We start from the raw sequence: 26,189 nt of genomic DNA on the forward strand, positions 1-26,189 counted from the left end.
AGCTTGCAAAGAGACCTTTTTATTGGCCATCAATACGGACTGAACCATCTGACATTCATCAGCAATGACAAGGGGCTACATTCCCTTTGAATTATTGATACATTTTTGGTGTTGTCTTGACGTCCCATGCCTTTTAGCAGCTCTCTTTCTTCATGTGTTCAATACTTTTTGGTCTTATTTGTTCTCATTTCTTTATATGTATGGATTACTTGGGTTATTCTCAACATCAGGTGAAGTTTTCAGGGCAATAGCCCCTTTGAAATATATTTAGTGTGGGGAATGATGACGTGTTGAATACTTATTTCAGCCACGGTATATAATTAAACAAAAATCAAGTAAAACTGCAATGGCGATGGCGAGACGAGGAAGTTGTTTGTCATTGGCCAATGTTGTATTTACCCTAGCATCTGCCTGGTCAAAAATAGCATTTTCCTAAATTCCATAACAGTAAATCTTGCATCCTTGGTCATGTGCATTCTAAATAGGGGACAACCTAGGTAGACTGCATCCTAGAAAGAATGACTCCGTGGTAGCATGCATTTTAGGTAGTCTGCATCCTTGACAAGGTGCAACATTTTATTTTTTTATCATCCTGCATTCAGGAAGCCCACTTTAGCAGGAAAAGTTTTATAGGAAGGCTTGGTGCGGTGCTTAACAGTCCATCAAAAAGTAAAACACACTCGGTGAGTCCAATCGTTTATTTTGCAAATTTTTTGCCAACTTTCTGAAAACACCTTATAGCACCGTAACTTTAGACCCCCTTACTCAAGAGATTGAGGGAAGCCACTCCTACTTGCTTCTTATTCACATTTTATTTCCTGCCTCTGCTGTTTCCCCCTCGCTCGCTTCCAGTCTTCCCATTGTGGGTCGTCATGGAAATGAAAGCAAGTGGGGGCGCTGCGGGCAAGGGGGGTTGGACAAGGTTTTTCCATTATTGAAGTAGTTTGGGATTGGAATGGAGCGATTCATGCTCGCATCAACAACAGCAGAAGGGCGGGGGGAGTTGCACGGGTGGGAGTTGAAAGGAAGCAGGGTTGGTGGGGGGGTGTCTCTGATGGTGAGTAGAGATGGGACACGTTTCTAGGCCATGATGTCATAGTTGGCTGTGGGATGACATTCCTCCAAGAAGACAACAGCACATTAGATTTAAATACACAGATATGATGTTGCTTCGACTAACAAGTGACCAGATTTAGGAGTTTTTCAATATACACTATGAGCCATCGCTCAGGTAATTGCTTCTGTAGAGTTGCGAGCAAAAAAATGGAGTAATTAGTACTAAGTGGTGACAGTGAGCACAACAAGCAGCAGATCGCAATTAATCCTTCCCAAACAGAGGCTAAGGGATTACAATTGAAGTTTTTAACTTGAACTGAAATAGAGCAACACATAACTTGGGAAATTGGCTATCGTAATGCTAACACAATGGAAAACAGATTTAATAACATTAAGAAACAAACATGAATGTTGCAGTAGTTATAATCCTTCAAGCAATGGAGATTTGAACACAAACGGTGAAGTAAAAGATGTATACAGACAACATAATAACAAGTAGGCCTGTTTGATGCCACTTTATTTTTCAAACTGATAACAGTATGAGTACACTAGAAGTAGCACCATCTCACTGGGCATTGATGCATGAAATCACAAAGCAGTTTTTACTTTGTCACATTGTATTTATCAAAGTAATGAAGACAAAGCTCTTACTTTCAATGAGTTTAGGGACTCCTGTGGTGAAGTTAGGGTTAGGTTTAGGGTAGGGTTTTGTTTGGTGGAGAAAGGTTTTTGCATATGACACTTAAGAGTTGGCGTTTTTTTTTTTTCTTTTTTAAATGACCAATAATTGATTAGGAATACGTTTTAGGGAGGTTTGGATTGCGGGTTTTGGGTTAAGGACTTAGGTATGTTAGGATGTGGGTAAAATGGCTAGATGTAAATAGGGTTAGGATTCAGGTTAGAGTTAGGACATTATCTGGTTCTACGCTGCTACACTCGAGGTTTCCTTTTTGAATTGTTTCCCCACTGGCATTTGAATCCCCCCTCCACCCGAAACCCCCCTTATTGCGTTCATTTACCCTCATTCCTCCAGCATGATGCAATCACTACGCTGTTCTCCTGCCGTGTGTGCGTTTTTATGTGTGGTGCAGCTGCATCTCCAAAATCAAGCCCTTCCTTTCATTCAGCGTGGAAGTCGAGGTGTTCCACTTCCTGTGTGCAGAGGGTGCGCACTCTTGTAGAATGGATACAGCCTCATCATCAATGGAGCCCCGAGACCCCAACATGCCCCCCCCCATCCTCCTTTACTTGATCCAGTTGCAGTGACAGGTGGCTGAGGGGGGATGGATCGGAGAGTTTCAGGGTCGAGTAGGGCTCAACAGCTGCACAAAAGAGTCCCACTGGGCTCCTTTAAGACGGGAGCCCCCCACCCCCATCTCAAGCGTGCCATTCAACCCCCCTCCCCCACACTACCACCCACTGACCACCTTGGCAGAGGCTACCAGAGAGCCACAGGTGGTAAATAAAAACACATCAGTGAGTGTTACATAACAAAAATGCTTTCACATTGTAATCGTGTAGTGACTCACGAGTGTGGACTTATTTGTTTTTGGATTGTCCAAAACACAAAGAACAGGCTGATGGGAAAATCAAATGTTCTTGATGGGATACATTTACACACATGTAATAAAGCAGAAAAATCATGAATATTCAATTCTAAACCCTTTTGAACATTACAAACTTGATCGACATCATTGAAAAAAATTTGATGTAGGTACTCTAAAAACATGCTACATATTTGGAGAAAGATAAATTGCATCAATATATAAAAGTTTTCAAAACTGGGATCTGTTCCAAAAATAATTTGTAATAACTTTAGTGTTTTATCATTTTTAAAAAAGTGTGTAAGGGCCAGCGAAATAAACATCAGAATAGAATGACATAAAATGACAACAACAAACAAAAAGCATAATAAGGTCATTTTTTTTCAAAATGAAAAGAGATGTATTTTTTTCTGAGAATAAAGGAATATTTTCAAATGACCAGGCTTAATCTTACAAGAGTAAAATAATAATAATAATAATTCATAAAATGACTTTCTTCCGTTTTTATCTTTCACTTTAATATCCTAATATTACCTTGGAAAAATGCTACTACAAATGTCCTTGCTCCAGTAAAGATACACATTTTTATTTGGAAAAAAATATGACGTTATTTATGCAAGATTATAATTTTTTTAACAGCAACCAAAACTCTACATCTTTGTTTTTATAAAGGTTAAAAGAAAACTTGTTGAAAAAAATTGGACATCATTCCCACAATTTTACATTTTGTTATCCTGACAAAATAAATCTGTACTTGTAAAAATATTTTTTCATGAAAAAAATGGACTCAGTGATTCTCAGCCGGTTATGACATTATTATACTTTTTTATTATTGTTCACGTCTATGATTATTATTGAAAAAATACATAACTGTTTTCCTCCGTACAATACGACTTTATACTCATAACGTACCTTTCAAGAAATTATCTGAAAACGGCGCTGTCTTTATTTACCTCAGAATAGGCAACTTTTTAAGTCTTGTGGCATTTAGAGGTACACATGGTACTAGATTATAAACGCTTTTAAGGCAAAAAAAAAAAAAAACTATTTTTTTTCAAAGGCATTTGGAAGTTTTCATTGAATGGCAAAAGCCGAATATGTGTTGTTGTTCGCGGTGGGCAGAGCCATCAGAAAGGGGAAGAAGGGACTTGATCGCATTACTAATTTTTTTCGTTTTATGGAAGAAAACTGCGCTTCTATTTAGAAAGTTGAACTGTACTAGTAAAGTATCATCATATTTAGTCCATGTATGTTTTATATGCTTTTTTCCTAAATAGAAACTGTAATTTATGAGCATTACACCCCTATTGTAAATGGTACAGGCCAGCCCGGCCGGAGGCATCCGTGCGTCGTTGGTCGACGTGAGCTCAGCATCAGCTGCAGAGCTCAAAAGCCGCCAAATTCCTTTAGGCTTCTTCTATTTTTTTCACCTCTCAAAACATTTTTTTTCCACACCAACCCCACCGGCATCTCTTAATACTTCTATTTTGGATTTCGTTCAATTATTGGTCAATTTCTTACTCGGTGTGAGAGGAGCCCCGGAACTCCGCCGTCAAGTGACTCGCAAGTTCCCCCGCCCCGTCCTGCGTGAGGGATGAGCGGACTGCCAGGCAGCAAGGAGCCGGTGCTTGGATGAACCCGACGACACACCGCGAGGCTGTCGTTACCTCCGTCGAAATGGAGCAAACGAACGTAACAGCAGAGACAAGTAAGTCAATTTGGTGTACTTTCCGAACACTGGGCAAAAAAACAGAAAGGTCGGTGGAGTGCCGCATTGGGTTGTAACACTTGTCTTATACGTGATGAGCGTTAGTTGTCATGGACGCTGAGTATTTTTTTTTTTCAACAGCATTGGTTCTTACCACCTCTCCGAAACACCATTTGTATTATGCGGTAATCTTTCTACTCCCCCACCCCCATCCTTGTTATAATAAAAAACTAGTGTGATTCATCTTAATGCTGAACGACTCAAGGACATTTTCCCAAATACAATGCCATGAAAAAGTACACCCCCCCCCGTCTCAAGTACATATGTTTTACCATAGTTTCCCCACTTTAATGTTTAAGATCATTCATTAACCAAACGTAAATATGCGACACATATGACTCAAGTGAACTTAAAATGGTATTTTAAAATGGTGATTTCATTTACTAAGGCAAATAAAATATTCAAAGTTACCTGGTCATGTGTGAAAAAGTACTCACCCCCCGTTAAATCATTAATTAATTGAAGCTAATCAACTTTTTGGGTTAAGTTTCACTGATCACAGCCAAGCCTGATTACCACAAAACCCGTCTCAACAAAATCAAGTGGGGAAAGATATAAAAATACTGCAGCAAAATGACACAATCTAAAGAAATTCCACAACAGTTGGAAAATAACGTAATCGCCATCTATCAGGGTTACAAAATCCACTTCTAAAGCTTTAAGATTCCACCGGATCACAGAGAAAGTCATTATCCTCACATGGAGGGAAAATGGAGCAGTGGTGAACCTTCCCAGGGGTGGCTAGCCTACAAAGATTACCCAAAAAGAATAGCAATGACTCATCCAGGAGGCCACAAAGGCACTCCGGACAATGTCTAAAGCAGGCCTCCCCTGCGTCAGTTAAGGTCAATGTTTATGACACAAAAATAAGGAAGAGACTAGGCAAAATTGGCATCCATGGAAAAGTTCCAAGGCGAAAACCACTGCCGACCAAAAGCAAACAAAACATCTCAATGAATCCCAAGACTTTTGGGAGAATATATGGACTGAGAGATTGAAGTTGAGCTTTTGGGAAGGTGTGTGCCATTACATATACTGGAGGTGTTGCACATCATTTCAGAAAAAGAACATCACAACAACAATCAAATTTGATGGTGGTAGTGTGGCGGTCTTGGGCTGCTTAACTCCTTCACGACTGGGCAATCTTCTGTGATTGATGGAATCATGAATTTTGCTCTATAACAGGAAATCCTGAAGGAGAATGTTGAGTCATCAGTTTGTGACCTCAGTTTGTGACCTCAAGTGTAAATGCACTTGACCTCTGCAGGAGGGAACAAGTCAATTTCTGATTTGCTTGAAAATCAAAAAGGTTTTGGAGTGACCTAGTCAAAGTCCAGACTTCAATCCGATTGAAATCCAGTGGCACAACCTCAAAAAGCCAGTTAATGCTCGAAAACTCTCAATTTTGGCTCAATTCATATAGGCTCAAATAGCTCCACAGAAATGTAAAAGACATTGCCACTTATGGAAAATGGTTAATTTCACTTGCTGCTCCTGAGGATGGCCCAACCAGCTATTAGCTTTAGGGGGTAATTAGTTTTTTTTTACAAAGGGCCATGTAATTTTGAATAGTCCACTCTTCTTTAAAAAATGAATTCACCATTTAAAACCTGCATTTTAAGTTTACTTGACATATATTTGTTTGCATGTGTTTGATTATCTTGAACATGAAATCTGAAAAACTATACACAATTCCAAGAATTTGAGAAGGGGACCAATACATTTTCACGGCAGTGTACTCTTTGTCACCTTGGACAGGAGATGCACTGTAAAAACACTCACCTTGTCATGTCCAGGTTTTTTTTCAACCTCAAGCAACACATTTCCATCTTAGTTGCGCAAATACAAACATATAAACCCCTCAAGTGCCTCCCTATTTCACACAAAGTGAATTAAAGTTGCCTGCTATCTGCAGGATGATCTAGTGTGTATGCGTGCCTGAGCATTGTGGATCGACATGGTGCCTCTGTCTGGAAGAATGAAAAAAGGGGAGTCGCACTCACAATGTGACCCAATGACAACAAGAAAAGTTCCATCCTGTTGGGAAGTAGAGGGGGTCCAGAGTGGGGTTAGGTCAGCATGCTTTGGCGTCCGATCAAGTGGCAGCAGAGTACAACTCCACCCTGGTGTTGGGAATCTTTGAGGACAATCAAGGGCAGGTCTTAATACAAAGCGGCTTTGAACAGAATGGGATTCCCAGTTCTTCATGAGTGAGGCAAAGAATAATGCACATCGAGAAAAAAAAAAATCCTGTGGGTTGCATCCTTTCATTTAGTTAAATCATAGCTAGTGGAAATCAGATTATTGAAAAAAATCCAAATCTTTGTCCAATCATTTCAATTCTTATACCCCTTTTCCTGAAAAAGTGATGAAATACTAAAAGAATTAGACACACCTCTAAAAGTATGACCCGGGGTTTATTACACTGCCAGGGTACTGATTAATTGATTATTCTGTTAAAGCTACCCTAGGATAACCATCCATCCCTTCTTAATACCGCTTATCTTGTTCATGGTCACGGGGTGGTGGACCCTATCCCGACTGACTTTGGCGAATGGCAGACTGCATCCCGAACTGGTCACCAGTCAGTCACAGGGCACATATACTGTAGCTACAGACAACCATTCATACTCGCATTCACACGGTCAGTGAGTGGGAACTGAACTCATGCTGCCTGCTGTGGTCAGGCAAATGTACCACTACACCATCAGTGACTGCCTGAAGTCTTACCAGTACTGCAATGTTGTTAAAGAAAGTGTCTGAAGAATGGTGTTGTTTTTTTCTTAATTATTGGCTACATAACTTTAAATGAAGAAATATTGACCAAAGTATTACCAAAGTTAAGCGTTTAAAAAGAAACTAAGCAAATACAAACAACCGGATCACTCATTCCAAACCCAGAAATTTACTTCCAACAGTGTGTGAAAGCTTATGTTTACAAAGTCATCCTCCAAGGAATGGGTGCAAACACAACACAATTCTGGTTTCAGAGTGCCTAGGAATTTCTTCCCAAATAATTTGAAGCCGACATCACAGTAAACAACAACTGGTTAGCACTTCTGCCTCACAGTTCTGAGGAGCGGTGTTAAAATCCCAGCCCTACCTGGGTGGAGTTTGCATGTTCTCCCCATGCCTGGGTTTTTTTTCCTCCAGGTACCCTAGTTTCCCCCCACATCACAAAAAATGCGTGATAGGTCGATAGAAGACTCTAAATTGCCTGTACGTGTGAATGTGAGTATGACTCGTTGTTTCTTTACATGTGCCCTGCGATTGGTTGGCAGCCATTTCAGCTGAAGATAGCTGTGATAGGCTCCAGCATGCCCGTGACCTTAGTAGGGATAAGATGGACAGAAAATGGATGCATAATTAAAAAAAATACATTTATTATTTTAAGCCACTCTAACAATAGGCACAGTTAGAACATTAACACTTTGATTCAGAAATGCAACAATTAATCAATGTGTCGATAACTAATTGATTATCAAATTAATCACCAACTGTTGTTATGATCAATTAATCATTTAGAGACATTCACTTAAAATTGTCCAAAGCCTCAGAATTTTAGCCTCTCAACAGTAAACCTTCTCAGATTTCTCTTGACCAATGATTTCCAACCGCTATGGAGCCAAGGCACATATTTTACAACAGACAAATCTCATGGGACACAAAGGTCACAAAAAGTAGATACAGTACATTTATTACTGTATGTATTACTTGCCATCTAATTCACAAGCATTTATTTGTTCCGTCTGTGCTTATGCCTCACTAGCATAAATAGATGAACAAAGATACGTTCACTCTTGTAAATAAATAGTTTACTGCCCCCTTGACCTGTCCTCGGATGAGTAGAAAAATAAGAAAGTTGGATGTTTCTCATCATTCTTGACTGCTTCACAAGATGCTGCAAAGCTGTTAACGGCAAAATATCATGCAGTCCTTATGTCTCACTTCACAGACCCATGATACCGTATGCAGGCGTGTTGCGTTGGAAGGCATCTGCTTCATATCTGTGACATCGTGGAGGCAAATTATCATCAGTCACTGCCCTTATCTTTCCAGGACAGGACATCTGGACTTTGAAGCATGATTTTTCCAACACGTCTGAAAATATCCCCAAACGTAGCAGCTGAGTAGTCCTCTGTCCCCAGACCTAGCATCTATTATTAGAACAATTCTTGTTTGGCTGAAGGGTACGCCTCCCACTTTGTATGTATACGTCTTTATTGTCGTCTCACCAGATGTCTTCATCAACTGTCACGTGATCTTGGTGATTTGTTGTAAAGGAATGTTACTTAACAATGCTACGTGCAGCTTCACGTCATCAAATTATACTGTCGCTGCCACAATTTGGCAGCCTTTCACATGGAGAAACAAAAAGGTCCGCATATTTATAGCTGCCAGCGTTAATTATGTGTTGAAGCCACACAATATCATATGAGATTTTAGCCCAAGGTAATGTTTCAATAAACAGCCATATAATGTGGGAATGAAATGACGGTGTGGTGTTCCACTCTTGTGCTGTTCTGATGGAAGAACCCTGTCTTATTTTTTCACTGTACAGTATTTACTTTTATTTAGTGATTGCATCAATTCTAAATTAACTCATCGTCACTCTTCAATGATTTGATCACAAACATACAAAGATTTTGGTTCAGTTAAAGACTTTTAAAAGTTGGACATATGCTTTTCGTTGGACTGTGACATGTTAAAATTATGATCGAATGTTTGTTACAATTTAAGGAAGTATCGGGATGCCTAATACAGACAACTACTAAAATTATTTAAACATCACTGTCTGATGAAAAAGCCTTTCTCCAAATTTTAATGGGCCTCATTTAAAGATGGTTTGTTTAATATTTAACTTCAAATTACAGTGGTTTATGTAACAAGAGTTCATTAGTGTGTACACGATAGAGCCTCTTTGTTTTAAGTGCTTTTTACGAGCCTCTTTGTTTTAAGTGCTTTGCCACCATCTTGTGGCATCTACAGTATACACAATTTACAACCCTCTTTTAAGGGCAGCACTTGGTCCTGATTTCCCATTGCAGCATCCCATGTGTTGATGTACTTTAGTTGTTTGACTATTTGAATTAAGGTGGCAGCCAGTTCAGGGTGTACCCTGCCTCCTGCCTGAAGTTAGCTGGGAAAGGCTCCAACACTCCTGCAACTCTTGTGAGGATAAGCGGCTCAAATAATGAATGGATGGATCCGAAAAGAACCTCTATTGGTTGTTAACTGCAAACGAAGCAACTGTTTTTCTTTCTTTTTTTCTGAATCAAACTAAAAATCATGAATAGATCGTGCAACCTCGCTGTCTTTTCAACACGTTAGCGTCATGTCTGCATATATTGAACACTCAGCTACTATGGACCTTTAAACAAATGTGCTGGCGTGGAGTCAATGCCGGCTTGTTTGCACTGCGCTTCCTGTGTGTCTAGGCCCCTTTGCTCCCCTTACATCATCCTTTTGGTGGCAACAGGAGGGACAGAACAGGGGTAAAGGACGGCGCTATGAGGTAGTTCATTAATTCTGCCGGTCTCATCCCAAATGAGATGGAGATCTTGTTTGCCAAGTTGTGCTCGTTGTTCAGTTGACGCCCTTTTACCTCATCTGCATTTTCATTAGAATGTTTTATTTGTACAGGCTTATTTTACTCGAACTATTAAGTATTCTTATTTTGTAAACCCAAGTTTTATGACAGGTGCTTATTTTAGCTCTTGGTCTCATGAATATGTAATCTCTTGTCCAGTGGCAATACATTTTTAATTTCTCTACCTTCTGGCTAGAATATACTCTGCCATCATCTGCTTCTTCATTATTGTGCATATTTTTCTGCTTGTTATAAAATTTGTGTTGCTGGAAGAGCTCTACAGAAAGCCGGGCAAAACAATATGCCGTGAAATTGGATTTGTGCACAATCGTTTTCTCTGTGGCGGTATAAGTAGTTGTTCTAGTTTTAACGAGGCTCTTTGCCCTCACCCAATGTCACCACCCACAGCGTCATCATCCTATTCTTAATTCATTCAGAAAGTGAAACTTCCAATGTGGGCCATAAGGCTTCAATTTGTTTGAATTCACTAACAGTTTGGAATTAACATTCGGTAACTTTTTTTTCTTCAGCGCTCCAACAAGTTTAAGTGAGAGCACCCAAACAGACCAAAATAATGCCTGGAAACTCGACACATGACAAAAGTTTCGTTAACAAAGCCAGATAATGAATGAATGGATTAAAAAATACATTAAAAAAATAAATTTTCTTTCAGCATCCAGATGTTGCGGGTGTGTTCCTAAATGCTAACCTGCATCCCTCAATAATCTGTCTCTAGTCTCTCGTCTAATCTGTGGCCTCCGAAGTTCAGCCTTCAGCGGCCACAGCCAATTGTTTTTCTCAGGCTCCCTTCCTCGCCTTCCCCCTCTTCACCCTGAAATGTGTGTGACTGACAGCTCTAAAGGCCTCTTTATACTTACGTGCTCGTGCAGCTGACAATGCCTGTATTGGATCACATGACTGACGCATTAGCCTGCGCGGCTCCTCTGCGTCACTTGATGCGCACATGGCAAAAATTGATGCTGCGTGTAGAAAGCCTGCAGAGATCTCCTGATTTTGATTTGCAAGTCATGTTCAACTTATATTTAGTTGAATACGCTACAAAGACCGGATATTTAATGCTCAAATTGATAACGTTTATTGTGTTAAGCAAATAATCATTAACTTGGAATTTTATAGCTGCAATATGTTCCCAAAAAGCTAGGAAAGTGTGTTACAACATCTATTCTTTTAAAAACATTCAATAAAGGTTTGGGTACTGAGGACACTTAACTGTTGAAGCTTTGCTGGTGGAAATCTTTCACGTTTTTGCTTGATGCATCAGCTGTTCAACAGTCTGGGACCTCCATTTTAGTATTTGACGCTTCATAATGGGGCATGTTTTGTTTTCAATGGGAGACAGGTCTGGACCACGAGCAGGCCAGTTTACTACCCATAGTCTATTTCTATGAAGCCACACTGTTTTAACATGTTGAGAATGTGGTTTGGAATTGTCTTGCTGAAATAAGCAGGGGTGTCCATGAAAAAGCCATTGTTTGGATGGCAGAATATGTTGCTCCGAACCCAATGGATAGGTTTCCAATTACGCCATCTTATGTGTCATAGAGGTCAGAGAACACAGGTGATAGGTGAAGCGTGAAGTATTTTTCTATCGTTAATTTATCCGATTGGTCTAAGGCAGCGATCACCAACGCGGTGCCCGTGGGCGCATGGTAGCCTGCGCCGACATTTTAATGCACCCGCGACGCATGCTCTAAAAATACCACAGCTTTAAATTTTGAATCTGACTTGCTTATGTTATTTAAATTTTTACCTGTAATACCTGTAATGTCACATCATACAAAAAATTAAAACGAAAATATTTTATGTATGTATAATAAACTATGACTGAAGTTTGCTGCAAACAGGTCATGTAGCCCTTCGTACAATCTCACGAAGTAGCCCTCACCCTCAAAAAGTTTGATGACCCCTGGTCTAAGGACTGTGGTGACATCATTTGAAACCTATCCACATGTACCAGCATTAATGGTATCTTCACTAATGTGTCAGTTACTCATACCAATAGCTTTTCTTTTTGGGCCCAAACGATATGAGATGCACAATTTCCAAACACAATTTGAAATTTTGACTCAGCGATTGAATATTTTTAGAAACGAATCTAACATATTGATGACCCATCGATTAGTTGAATAATCAGAGTAAAATAGATTTTGCATTATAAAACAACAATACCAATACAAAACATGTACGTTAGGTGGAGGTATAATTTTAGTACACTTCTCATGTTACATTACAGTAATATGACTTTGAGTGTGTGTGGCCTAGCTTGTGTATGAATGTGCATTTTACATGTTTTTTTTTTTTAAATCAAGTCATTGAAAGTGTACCAGCCACTGTGTCTATCCTTGACCACTTATTACCTCTTCATTTAAGCACGTAAAATTAGCCATTGTGGAAAATAAGGATCCATGCAAAGTTTTGAGGTGTAACTTGAATTGAGTTATTCAATTAATCGATTGAGCCCTAGTGAACTTAACTATGGCGAGGATCACAGTTAGTCCAAACCAAGCTAACATGCTAAAATGTAGATGTTTATTTATTTATTTAGTGATACCTGCTGATTGTTATCCTGCCGCCATGCACACTTGCTCATGCATGCATGCATCCATGTATTTCAAGCATACTAGTGCCTCTGCAAGGGCTGCCCTTCTGTCTCCTCCTTTTTTAAAGTGACTCATTTAGCGTTTGTGTGTGCCACTGTGTGCTTCCTTCAGCTGGTGGGGACCAATGAACTCACATGCGCATTACTGAGGGTTCCTGAACCTTCTCCGACCCATTTTGGGCCACATGGCTGGCAAACAGGGCTTAATAAAATAAACCCCAAAGTGATTTTGTCCCTGTCTCCAACATCTTGGATGTTTTTGGTGCACATAGATTTCTGACGATGAATCAGAAGAAAGTCATGAAAAGGCCAACGGCTCTTAACTGTATGGTTGGTCCCACCCCCTCGAGTGCAGTCCATCTGCCCACTGTTGTGTAAATAAGGTGCGCGACAGCAATGCAGTTCACGGTCGAGTCATCATTCTATTTATTACACCTGAGGAAATAGTACTCAAGTGTGCTCTTCAAAGCTTGTGCCAGTCCCATTAATGTCCTGGAGACGGTTCAAGCTGACCGAGAGACTATCCCCGCAGACTTAGTTTAGTACAGTACTCCCTGGACTAGTTGCTCATCAATGGTACTGCAAAAACAAGATTTACAAGCAATCATTCACATTCATACTGATGGATAATTTAGGGTGGCGGATGAGCTGCAGTTTATCCCAGCTGACTTTTGACAAGCAAAGTGGGATATGCCTTGAACTCGTCACCAGCCAATCGTCAGGGTGATACTCACGTTAACATTTATAGACAATTTATTCTTCAGTCAACACAACATCCATGTTTTTGTAATGTGGGGGGAAGCCGGACTACTTGGAGACTACCCATCACAAGAATATTCAAACTCTCCACAGTAAGGCAGGAGACAAGATTTGAATACAGAAGTGCTAACCACTAGCTCACCCTACCACCTTAAAACATTTTTTTCCCCAGAGGATATTACTGACATCATAAAACCTTTATTAATGCTCCATGCAATAACATTTTAACATTCTTAACTATCACACAGTGCTGGAGTCTGAATACTTTAAGTAGACTACCTGTCTACATCCTTGATCTCTTCTGTTTTTCTCTTCACATCCCCAGCTGTGGTTGCTCCTCATTTTTCTGTTTTACAGTTATAAGTCACTTATCTTCTCAAAAGATAGACTAGGCTCTATCCGACGACCATTATCTTCTAAGATGCCTGAAAAATGGTTGTTTTATTTTGTAATCTTTTGATTTAATCAGACAGGAGCCATGTCCCATTCACAAAGACATTGAATCAGCTATTAGTAATTCTAAAAAAGTAAAAGACATATTTTTGTAAGGATGTACATAAACCAATCCATGATACTATACATTTTCCATCAGTTTCATCGGATGTGTGCTCATCATTATGAAACTGCAGATAAAATTGATGTTGTACTTACAGTGAAGAAAATAAGTATTTGAACACCCTGCTATATTGCAAGTTTTCCCACTTAGAAATCATGGAGGGGTCTCAAATTTCCATCGTAGGTGCATGTCCACTGTGAGAGAGATAATCTAAAAAGAAAAATCCAGAAATCACAATGTATGATTTTTTTAAACGATTTGTGTGATATAGCTGCAAATAAGTATTTGAACACCTGAAAAACCAATATTAGTATTTGATACAGTAGCCTTTGTTTGCAATTGCAGAGGTCAAACGTTTCCTGGAGTTGTTCACCAGGTTTGGACACACTGCAGGAGGGATTTTGGCCCACTCCTCCACATAGATCTTCTCTAGATCAGACAGGTTTCTGGGCTGTCGCTGAAAAACACGGAGTTTCAACTCCCTCCAAAGATTTTCTCTTGGGTTTAGGTCTGGAGACTGGCTAGGCCACACCACAACCTTGATAAGCTTCTTACGGAGCGACTCCTTGTTTTTCCTGGCTGTGTGCTTTGGGTCATTGTCATGTTGAAAGACCCAGCCACGACCCATCTTCAATGCTCTGACTAAGGGAAAGATGTTGTTCCCCAAAATCTCACAATACATGGCCGCGGGCATCCTCTCCTTAATAGAGTAAAGTCGTCCTGTCCCATATGCAGAAAAACGTCCCCAAAGCATAATGCTACAACCCCCATGCTTCACAGTAGGGATGGTGTTCTTGGGATGGAACTCATCATTGGTCTTCCTCCAAAAACGGTTAGTGGAATTATGACCAAAAAGTTGAATTTTGGGCTCATCTGACCACAAAATCTTCTCCCATGATTCCTCTGTATCATCCGAATGGTCAATGGCAAACTTAAGACGGGCCTTGACATGTGCTGGTTTAAGCAGGGGAACCTTCCGTGCCATGCATGATTTCAAACCATGACGTCTCAGTGTATTATCAACAGTCACCTTGGAAACGGTGGTCCCAGCTCTTTTCGGGTCATTGACCAAGTCCTGTGCTGTAGTCCTGGGATGATTCCTCACCTTTCTAAGGATCATTGAGACCCCACGAGGTGATATCTTGCATGGGGCTACACTCTGATTAAGATTGACCGTCATGTTTAGCTTCTTCCATTTTCTAATGATTGCACCAAAAGTGGATCTTTTGCTGCTTGGAAATTTCTCCATAGCCCTTTCCAGCCGTGTGGAGTAGTAGAATTTTGTCTCTGGTGTCTTTGGACAGTTCTTTGGTCTTGGCCATGTTTCAAATTTGAGTCTAACTGTTTGTATGGTGTGGACAGGTGTCTTTATGCAGCTAAAAACCTCACACAGGTCCATCTGATTCAGGATAATACATGGAGTGGAGGTGGACTTTTAAAGGCGGACTAACAAGTCTTTGAGGGTCAGAATTCTAGCTGATAGACAGATGTTCAAATACTTATTTGCAGCTGTATCATAGATAAATCGTTAAAAATCATACATTGGATTTCTGGATTTTTCTTTTTAGATGATCTCTCTCACGGTGGACATGCACCTATGATGAAAATTTCAGACCCCTCCATGATTTCTAAGTGGGAGAACTTGCAATATAGGAGGGTGTCCAAATACTCATTTTCTTCACTGTAAGTAGCGAGAACCCAGTTCAGTGTTTTTAGTAAAATTCTTCAAAGGGTTATATGTATTATACATTCTGCTCCTCTCCATTGTCTGGGAGCACAGACTCCATAATCAGCCCTTGTTTCAGTCTTGCTAAACAGTAGCAGCCCTCCCTGAGAGTTTTGCATTTCATTGGTAATTATTGCCACAACCTCCTCCATAGCAGTCATCGCTGTCACTCTGGGTTCTGACTCCTCGATGAATTAAAAACTCGTCATGTTGGCATCACAGGACTACTTCTTGTCTGAAGTTACGTACAGAAATTTGCTTCCAAAGTGAAATAACGTAATTCATTATTCACTCAAATCTTGCAGCATTTATGTCGCTGTGGTGTTTTGACTGCTCTCCACTGCGAAGCAGAGGGCACAACAAAGGGTCGTCTGTCAGAGAGAATCAGCGCCTAAGGAATGCTTACTTAATAGTGCTTTGACAGAGGGAAAGCCTCGCGTAGTCTTTATCTCCTGGATGAACTTTTTTGTAGGGAACCTTGTAGTGCCTAGCCCTCATCTTGGTCAGTGTTTGTCTTCAGTTAGCGATGACGTACATTTTGCATATGCCTCAATGAACTCAGACAAGCTTTTTCTTAAGGCCCTCTAGCTCACTGAATGCCTCTAATCATCTGGAATTGAACGTGATTTTTCATGCAGATCCTGACGTCATACCATTAGGAATTTGAGAATGATAGGGGTTTGGAGCGTTTCTTTCGCTGGATAGATAGTGAAAGGTACAAGTGACTCTGTGATAAGGGTTGAACCTATTAGTTGGTTAGTTAATTTGTCAACTTCACCACTTTGGAATGACTGTTAGAGCTTGAAGTTGATTAATGGCGTTACCAAATGTAGGGCTCCCAGAAACTGACAGGTGAGAGAACCTATCAGCAGTGCCTCAAATGTTTAGAAATATTTTAATAAAAATGTGATGATAGCTTGGTGATTTGTATATTTTGCAAGTCATCAAGCTATGTAATTTAATTTTAACCCTTAATTCTATGTTTTTTTTCTATAGGATGAATGGAGGGCCATCAAAAACCTCTATATTGTGAAAAGGAACATTTCTTAGCCTGGACTACCCCCCAAACCTCCCTAGTCCCAAATGGGAAAAAAGAGCTCTTTTTCCTCCTTCCAGTTGCCCCACCTTCTGACTCACTCCTCCAATCACAAATCACACTCAGACACTTTCACTGCCTCGCAAACAGTCAAACTTCTAGAACTCTGGCAACAATTCACATAACAGTAACAGGGTTGCTACAATACATTACTGCAAATTATTCCCCCGACTTTATTATATTTATTCATTCATTCATCTTCCATTCAGCTTATCCTCATTTGGGTCATAGACGTACTGAAGCCTTTTCCAGCTATCTTCGGGCGAGAGGCGGGGTACACCCTGAACTGGTCGCCAGCCAATCACAGTGCACATATAAACAATCACTCACACTCACATTTACACTTACAGGCAATGTAACATATTCAATTAACCTAACCTGCAGGAAAACTCACGGGAGTACCTGAAGAAAACCCATGCAAGCACTGGGAGAATATGCAAACGCCTCAATGGGAAGGCTGGGATCTGAACCCCAGTTCTCAGAACTTGTGAGGCAAACCATTTACCTAACATGCTGCATATTATATTTATATTACATATATTTGTTAATCAGAGTAGTGTAGAATAGTACCCTAGCAGTTGTGTTTCATGAGGTGCAGGTAGAGTCATGTGGGTTGTCTGTCTGCGGGGCAGTAAAAGTGTCTGATTGTGATTGGATGAGTGAGTTGGGTGTGCGTCAACTGCACCCAGTAACGACTGGGCACATAAGTCTATGGCACGGAGAGGGAGCTTATATTTGGAGGCTAACATCTGCACATATTGTGAGCTGACCAGTGGAAAGAATAAATGTCATTGATTAGTAGACATCAGCTCGACTCTCATTACCATAGTGTTGAATACAAAGAATCTGAAGTCATTTAACACCTACTCTGATTTTTGCTCTTAAGTAACACAGTTGATATAGAGTATGTGTCCTGATTATATCAAGTGGAAAAAAAAGTATTGAATCTGATATCTTCAGATCAGGATCAGGGCTCTTACAAATGTGAATAAAAATCTAATATGTATCTATTATGTGCCCATGTGAATGCAGTATAAATGCACAGATTGGATATAACGTGTCTGATCTTGCCCGTCATTGAAATACACCGATGGATCGGTATACAAACCGTGTATCCTCCATTCTTTCCATTTTCAAATGGCAATTGAAATTCAAAAAGGGACATGTCAAAAACAAGTCAGAAAATAATCAAACACCAAAAGCTAATAAAGGGGCACCCTGTGATTGACTGGCGTTCAGTCCAGGGTGTACTCCGGTTCTTGTTCAAAGTTAGCTAGGATAAGCTCCAGCTCACCAAGGATCCTAATGAGGATGAGTGGTATAGAAAATAGACGGATAGAAGGAAAAAAAAACACTGAATTTAATTTGAATTTGCCACTTTGGATGGAAGTGCAAGTCAACCCCTCAATTTGCTCAAGTCAAGTGTTTAAAGACCTCAGTTTGGAGAGTAAACTGGATAGTGTATCTTCATGGTTCCAGAATGAGTGTGTGTGCAATGCAAATGTGCAAAGTTAGCACAAAGACAGCCGTTGGCGTGGCAAAGCAGTCTTCTTGCTTACCAATGGTTGCAAGGGAGCAGCACTGCAATGGTAAATCCTCTCTGCAATTCATAGTCTCTCTCTGTGTGGCAGCCTCCTCCTGTTTGTGGCTACAGCCAAAAACCTCAGAATGATTTACAGAGAGCTACCACAGTGTATACCTGAACTGTGTTCCCGACCCGAATACAGGGGTACAGTGCAGCCCAGACAAAGCCAAGCGTCGCTCCCTCTTGGTCTTTGTTCAGGCTGTCAAAACTCAGCCAAACTAATGTTTGAGTTGGACATTCAAGTTGTACCGACCTGCCAAATGTGAGTCATCATCCCGATCCCACCCAGTTATTGTTTTGTTTAAATCTGATGACACAAACTACTTTAGATGAGTGCAGTATTGGAGTGCGGCATTCAGAAAGAAAATCAAGTGTTCCTCACATCATACTTGCTACACATAGCTGGTGAGAGAGCTGACCTCACCTCCAGCTCAGCAGCAACTGGAATGAGGATCAACTGGTTGAGTTCTCTTACTGCTTCACCATCCACCTTCTGATTTACCTGTTGTTTTCTGTCCTCTGCTTGAATCAGCTCCACATAAAGCACTGAACAGGAAGACAAGGCCTGATCCAGAAGGGGAGAGCAGTCCCCAGAAGCCGACCGACAGAATGGCGTTGCCAGCTTGGAAACTGAACACCCCAATCAAAGCTGACGTGATCCCGCGAACTTTCAGCTCCCCAGCGTCACCTGCCCCACGGCAGAAAAAAGGTAAATAAGGATGCACAGTCCATCGTTTGAGCATGGTCATCACGATGTGCGCACGCGCATTAGTCACATTACAAGTCCTGCAATGTAGGAGGGGAAAGAACTATATATATTATACACTTATTCTTGTATAACTTCACTTCCACTTCCAATGAAACTGGGATGTGTAAAATCTAGTTAAAAACATAACTCGGTGATTTGCAAATAATTTAACTTGTATTCAGTTGAATACATTATAAAAACAAGATATTTAATGTTCATATTGATCAACTTCTTGATTTTTATTTTCATTGTATTTATTTTTTTGCAAATTTTCAATTTCATGCCTACAACTTGTTTTAAAAAAGATAAGACAGGTATTTTTTACTACTGTGTTACATCACCTTTCCCTTTAACAACACTAAATAACCATTTGGAAACTGAGAACACTAAATGTTGAAGCTTTGTAGGTAGAATTCTTTCCTGTTATTGCTTAATGTACATCTTCATTTGCTCAACAGTCTGGGGTCTCTGGCGTCATATTTTTCACTTCTAACACAAAATTTGGAATGGGAGAGGGGTCTGAATTGCTGGCAGCCCAGTCAAATACTAGTACTTATAATGTGATTTGGCATTGTCTTTTTTAAAAAAAGCATGGACGTCCCTGAAAAAAATCTTTGCATGGATGGCAGCTTATGTTGCTCCAAATCCTGTAAATACCTTTCAGCATTGAGGATGCCTTCACCGATGTACAAGTTACACATTCCATGGCCACTAACACATCATACCAGAACAGATTTATATGATATGAACTTTTTGCTAATAATAATCTGGATGGTCCTTTTCCTCTTTTGGCTTCCAGATATCGTGTACATTAATTCCAAAAACAATTTGAAATGTGGACTAGTCAAACCTCAGCACATTTTTTTTGCACTTTGCCTCAGTCCATCTCAGAATACCTGGGGCCCAGAGAAGCCAGCGGCATTTCTGGGTGTTGTTGCTATGTCTTTCACTCTGCATAATAGCGTTTCAACTTGCATTTGTAGATGTAGACAAACTGTTAACTGACAATTTTTTTATGTGGCAATATCCTTGACACAATGATGATGTTTTTTAATGTGGGATCGCCTGAGGGATTTAAGGTCATGGGCATTCAATTTTGGTTTTTGGTCTGGCCACTTATGTGCAGCCATTTATCCAGATTCTTGGAATCTTTTGATGATATTTTGGACCCTAGATGATGACATCTCTACTTTGATTGCAATTGTATGTTGAGAAACATTGTCAGGACTCTACACTAATGTTTGGGCAAGTAGCCCTGCTGCGACCAGGTTTTTCAGTTTGCACCAGCATATGATTCGTATTTGGACCGTATTTTGAGGAGGTACAACATGAATATGGCATACCCTTGTTTCGTACTAAGTAAACCTTGACATTGACTTGAGATGTATTTACTAAATATTTTCCGGTGAAGATGTTTATACTAAACAAGACAAAGACAAAACAGGTCAATTAACATAAAACAAACAAACAAATATGGTGGACAACTGGTTAGCAGATCTGCCTCACAGTTCTGAGGACCTGGGCTCAAATCTGCCCTCGCCTACGTTCTCTCTGTGTCAGTGTGGGATTTCTCTTGGTACTCCGGTTTTCTCCCACATCCAGAAAACATGCATGGTAAGATTACTGAAGACTCTAAATTGCCTGTAGGTGTGAATGCGTGTGTGAATAGTTGTTTCTTTATGCGGTATATGCCCTGCGATTGGCTGGTGGCCAGCTCAGGTTGGACCCTGCCTCTTGCCAAGAGACAGCAGAGATAGGCTCCAGCATGACCGTAGTTAGGATAAACGGTATGGAAGCTGAATAAATGAATGAAACAAACCAAGTCGTTACTTTTATGTGCTCATTTGTTCCACTCACTGGGGGCAGTTCTTAATTTTCAGCATTTCCACAGCCATTAAAAAATAAATAATAAAAAAAAAATAATAAAAAAAAAAAATATATACATATATATATATATATATGATTAATATGATTATGATTATTCACACTATTTTGCCAATTATTCACAAGCAAAACAAACCAATTTACCCATTTAAATTAATTCACTTCATTCAATTCAGACCCAAATGGAACATGGATAATTCATTACTACAGCAATTATTGCACTTATCTATGTGTTATCTAAACAGGGTTAGCTTTTTCAGCTTTGCTAGCTTCATAAAGTCATTAGAATGCTTGTTCGAATAATGATTGAAATGAAAAGGAGAGACAATTTTTGCAGCCAATCGTGCCCTTTAGTGGTATATTCCCCCCCCCACCCCCCACACATACACACGCACTCGAAATTTTTTGAAATTATTTTATGTGGCATCATTCGGGAATAATTTTGGATTTTATTCCTGTAACTAATGTAGCAACACTGGTAAATAATAATAATAAAAAAGAAAAGCTACAGGAAATTTGCAGTGGGAGCAGTTAACCGGCTTACCAGACTTTACAAAGTAGGTGCGGACTTGCCTTCCTGCTCATCAGTAGTCCAGGCGAGCTGAAGGTTCAAACTTGTAAATTAAAATGAAAAAGTAGTGGGCCTGAGTCAATGTTGGCCACTCCCCTGGCCAGACAGAACGGTATAATAGCCTGTCTTGACGTGCCTATGTGGTGTGCATATACGCGACAATGATGTTGATAATAGCGTATGCTAAGCAGTCAATCATGTTGCAGCAGGCAGTCAATTGTATGGCAGCAGGTCACATTTTTACACAGATAGAATTCATAACAGTAATTGCGATATCTATCTATCTATCTATCTATCTATCTATCTATCTATCTATCTATCATCTATCTATCTATCTATCTATCTATCTATCTATCTATCTATCTATCTATCTATCTATCTATCTATCTATCTATATCTATCTATCTATCTATCTATCTATCTATATCTATCTATCTATCTATCTATCTATCTATCTATCTATCTATCTATCTATCTATCTATCTATCTATCTATCTATCTATCTATCATCTATCTATCTATCTATCTATCTATCTATCTATCTATCTATCTATCTATCTATCTATCTATCTATCTAGAGCGTGCAGGAGGAGATTGCAGTGCATACAAAGGCAACTTTCAACTGTTAACATTCGCTCATGCAAGAAAATTTTTAATCACACAAAATGGAAAAAAAAATTATGTGTGAGGCCTGATTTTTCTTAAACTGATGGACTATTTGAATGCCACTCCATCCTTCAACTGAGCCTTTTGGGGATACTCCCTTTATAGATGAGCATAAGACTCATGTGTTATTATATAATATATAATATATAATTATATATTATATAATTATCTGGGAGCAACACGGTGATTCAGCTGTAAAGCGTTGGCCTCACAGTTCTGAGGTCCTGGGTTCGATCCCGGACCCGCCTGTGTTGAGTTTGCATGTTCTCCCCATGTCTTTGTGGGTTTTCTCTGGGCACTCCGGTTTCCTCCCACATCCCAAAAACAGGCAACATTAATTGGACACTCGAAATTGCCCTTAGGTGTGATTGTGTGTGTGGCTGTTTGCCTGTCTCCACGTGCCCTGCGATTTGCTGGCAACAACTTCAGGCTGTACTCTGCCTTCTGCCCATTGACAGCTGGGATAGGCTCCAGCACTCCCGTGACCCTCGTGAGGATAAGCGGCTAAGAAAATGGATGGAGATTGTCCAAACAATACATAGAAGGAAAAAGAGAAAAGTGTGCTGATTTTCATGTCACAATTATGTTATCCTGTATTTTTTCATATCACAAGATTACAATGTCATTTCTCCCCAATATCGTGTAGCCCTGCACACTAGAGTTCACTCAGTCCTCCCGAACTCATTTTGGACTTAGCCTGAACTTTGATGATGAGTGCTGTTACGTTTGCACTTTGCCAGCGTCAGCTCAGCGGGTCTCTTGAGGCGAGGTAATGCTCCGGAGAAAGTCTGAGAGACTCCATTTGCTTTCAGACCTGCAGCCAAATCCAATACAGTGAGAATAATTTCCAGATTCCTCAATGCATTTGTGATGATGTGATGAAAGTCCTCCGGATTTTCTCGGAAATCTGGATTTTTAAAATTTCATGAAAATTGCTCCAGAAAATTGAGGTTCCCTTCGCATTCTCTCAAGACGTCGCTTATTTTGTGTGGTCTTGACATTAATTCACGTGTTTATTTCATAAACGTCGTTAACCAAACAAGCTTCCTGCAAAACAACGGGTATTCACCCGGAAAAAGGAAATGCAAGTTAACCGTACTGAGAATGTATGGAGCATGTACGAAAGCGCATGTTCAGAACTGCTTCACGTAATGTGAGCGCATTTACGTCAAAAGTCATCAACATCATGAGCCATGTCACCAGACTATCATTCACCTTGTTGCTTGATTCAGGTGTGGCCAATACGTCGAGCGCATGCACATAAAGGCGCGTTCTACCAAGCCGCCCTCCTATTTACGGCAGTCCCGTGGTGCGTGCCCCCTCCCCCATCCCACAACAATATGTCACGATTGGCGACAGGAATGTTTGTTCCAATGTATCGATGGTTTGTTGCCACTAACGCAGATTATGTTGAACTAAACTTTTAGCATTTTCAAAAGATTGCGAGTATAGACCGTTCATGTTTATTCGTTGACAGGCAAGTGCATTTAACTATTCTTCAGATAAAGTTTGTCAGATCAAGAATTTTTATTAATGAAATTTTTTTAAAAACTGTTTTATATCATGTACTACTAATATCAGTTGAAATTGGAAATGATCATTTCTGAGTTTGAAATTTTAGTTTTCTATTTTGGTTATGTATTTGTTTATTTTATTTTTAATTTACATTTATGTAATATTAATTCAGTAAGTTATTTTAAGGCCATCCCTAATCACACTCGCAACTTTATCTGCGAGCATGACTGACCACACCCGATCAGTACAACGTAACATAACAAGTTTGAGACCTAAATGTTAGTAATTACTACAGATCAACTTCTTTAACCTGTTTGCTGTATGATGTAGAAATGTGGGGAAAAGGACAATTTTAGATAGATGTATTTTTATTGAATAGTTCACTTAATTCATTTGTCTTGAGATAAGATGGCATATTTTAAGCATATTTTAATGACAAATGTGATAGATGGATGAGGGGCAAAAAATCCTGGGTTTTGCCCTTGGGGAACTTCTGCCCAATTTTTTTTTTTTGGTCAGGGCTTAGAAATTTTACTTTCAATTTTTGTCTGAATTTTGTTCACAGATATCGCCTGATTGCACCATAGCTATCCATTTTTTAAAAAAAATTCCCAGGGGGGCATGCTCCCGGACTTCCCTAGTGCTCGCACTTGTATTTTCAGGAATTTTCACGAAAGTCCACTTTGATCTCTATTTTACAATCCTAAACATTTTCGGCTATTTCATGACTGATGTCACGAACCAAGTTATTAATTGAATCCTTATCAGTTTGTGCATTTTCTGGGCTGTCAGTTTGAAATAATGTTCTGTTATTGAATAAACCCATAAAAAATTTAAATCATATTTTTTTAAAATCCAATTCATCAATTACGGTAGTCTAAAATATTTAATTGTTTGATCAATTAATAATATCCATCTATCAAATTATCCCCACAAAGGTCATGGGAATACTGGATCCTATCCCAGCCATCATCGGGAGGAGTCGAGGTACACCCTGAACTGGTTGCCAGCCAATCGTAGGGAAACAATCGAAACAAGCAACAGTCACACTCACAATCTCACCTAAGGGCAATTTAGAGTCTTCACGTAATGCATGCTTTGTGGCATTGCCGCAAAGCATGCTGGGAAGAGTTAAGTAGCATTTAAAGTGCATGTTTTGTGTCAATTATTTTGTGAGTCATTCTTTTATTTTGGATTATTTGTTAGTTATGCTATTCTGTTTGCTGTGGTGTGATAATTTTAATTTCGAGTGACACCCTGTGTGTGTACAGCATCGTCAGTAATCGGGATCAGAATCAGAATCAGCTTTATTGGTCAAGCGTGTAAAATAACTCAAGGAATTTTTCTCTTCTTTGTTGGGCATTCAAATCAAAGAACAACAAAGCAACAAGAACAAAGTACAAGACATTTCTGTTTTTAGGAACTATTCCTTATAAAAGTCATGCAAGATCTAAAATCTTCTTCATTTACCGTACATAAGAGATATGAGTGTGAACGTCCCACATTGGGTAAAGCTTGTACAGAGTGCCTTTACCTGTTTGCGGTTCCTGCAATGACCTGCCTAGAAGGCAGTGTTTGGGGCAATGTAAGCTTCTTCTGCTTACATGTGAAATACAATTGTTCCTCACTGCCTCGTCTGCGCCATCATATGGTAGCTTACATATATGCCAAAAATATGTGCTGGCATGAATGCTGACAGTGTAACCAGTGTGTTTGACATGTCACACATTTTTTGCAAATGTTGGAACTCAGTGTGCATGTAAGATGCACCACATTGTAAGGCGGCACATTTAATGTCCCTCCACGCCTGTGTACGAGAGAATTTAAGAGAATCTACGATCATGAAAATACGGTACATTAAAAAAAAACTTGGAGAGCAAAATCCGCAAATATGCGGGGCCGCGAACGGTGAACTAGGAATGGGTAACAGCACACTATCGTCCACTTTTTGCCCAGAGTTAACTGGGATAGGCTCTAGCCCCCGCGACCCTAACTGGGATAAGCGTTGTTGGAAATGGATGGATGGATGGATGGATGGATGGATGGATGCTAGACTATCCAAAATCTTTTGGTGAGCCTAAACATTCAAAGTTAATTTCACTGGAGTTCAGAGGCCAGCCAATATTTTGGACATTTCCAACTTTGTGGGAAAAGTTTGGAGAATACCCCTTCCTGTTCCAACGTGTATCTGCATCAGTGCACAAATGCAGATTCATAAAGGAACGGATGCGGACGTTTGATGCATAGGAATTTGATCGGCCTACTCAATCCTGACCTCAACATCACAGAGCACTTATGGATAAATTAGAGTGGAGACTGAGAGTCAGGCCTTCTCATCCAACATCAATTTGTTACATCACAAATACCCTTCAGGAATAATGGTCATAAATTCCCATAAACACACTGCGAAACCTTGTGGAACACTTTTCCTGAAAAGTTGAGAGTGTTATTATTGCAAAAGGTGAACCAATGTCATATTAAACCCTATGGATTAAGACTTGGCTG

At 39.8% G+C, this 26,189-nt stretch overlaps 1 protein-coding gene and 1 long non-coding RNA gene across 6 annotated transcripts in view; one reads left to right on the forward strand and one right to left on the reverse strand.

The window, feature by feature from the left end:
- The window catches only part of map7d1a (MAP7 domain containing 1a), a 77,851-nt gene that overhangs the window by 536 nt on the left and 51,126 nt on the right, over nucleotides 1-26,189 (forward strand). For 3 of the 5 annotated variants that reach the window (XM_061820949.1, XM_061820950.1, XM_061820953.1), the window contains exons 1-2: nucleotides 3,938-4,308; nucleotides 18,833-19,009. In XM_061820949.1, coding sequence (XP_061676933.1) covers nucleotides 4,233-4,308; nucleotides 18,833-19,009 — 253 coding nt within the window. In that variant the 5' untranslated portion in view covers nucleotides 3,938-4,232. Of the gene's footprint in view, nucleotides 1-3,937; nucleotides 4,309-18,832; nucleotides 19,010-26,189 lie in introns of those variants that run through there. The other 2 variants (XM_061820954.1, XM_061820951.1) reach the window with 1 other exon arrangement.
- Nucleotides 993-25,262, reverse strand: LOC133501298 (uncharacterized). The gene is made up of 3 exons (XR_009795152.1): nucleotides 25,219-25,262; nucleotides 18,803-18,988; nucleotides 993-1,119 (listed from the first exon to the last, which is right to left on the reverse strand). It is a non-coding gene; the product is annotated as an uncharacterized LOC133501298 (long non-coding RNA).

This window comes from Syngnathoides biaculeatus, chromosome 5 (genome assembly GCF_019802595.1).
Source record: "Syngnathoides biaculeatus isolate LvHL_M chromosome 5, ASM1980259v1, whole genome shotgun sequence".
Taxonomy (NCBI): Eukaryota; Metazoa; Chordata; class Actinopteri; order Syngnathiformes; family Syngnathidae; genus Syngnathoides; species Syngnathoides biaculeatus.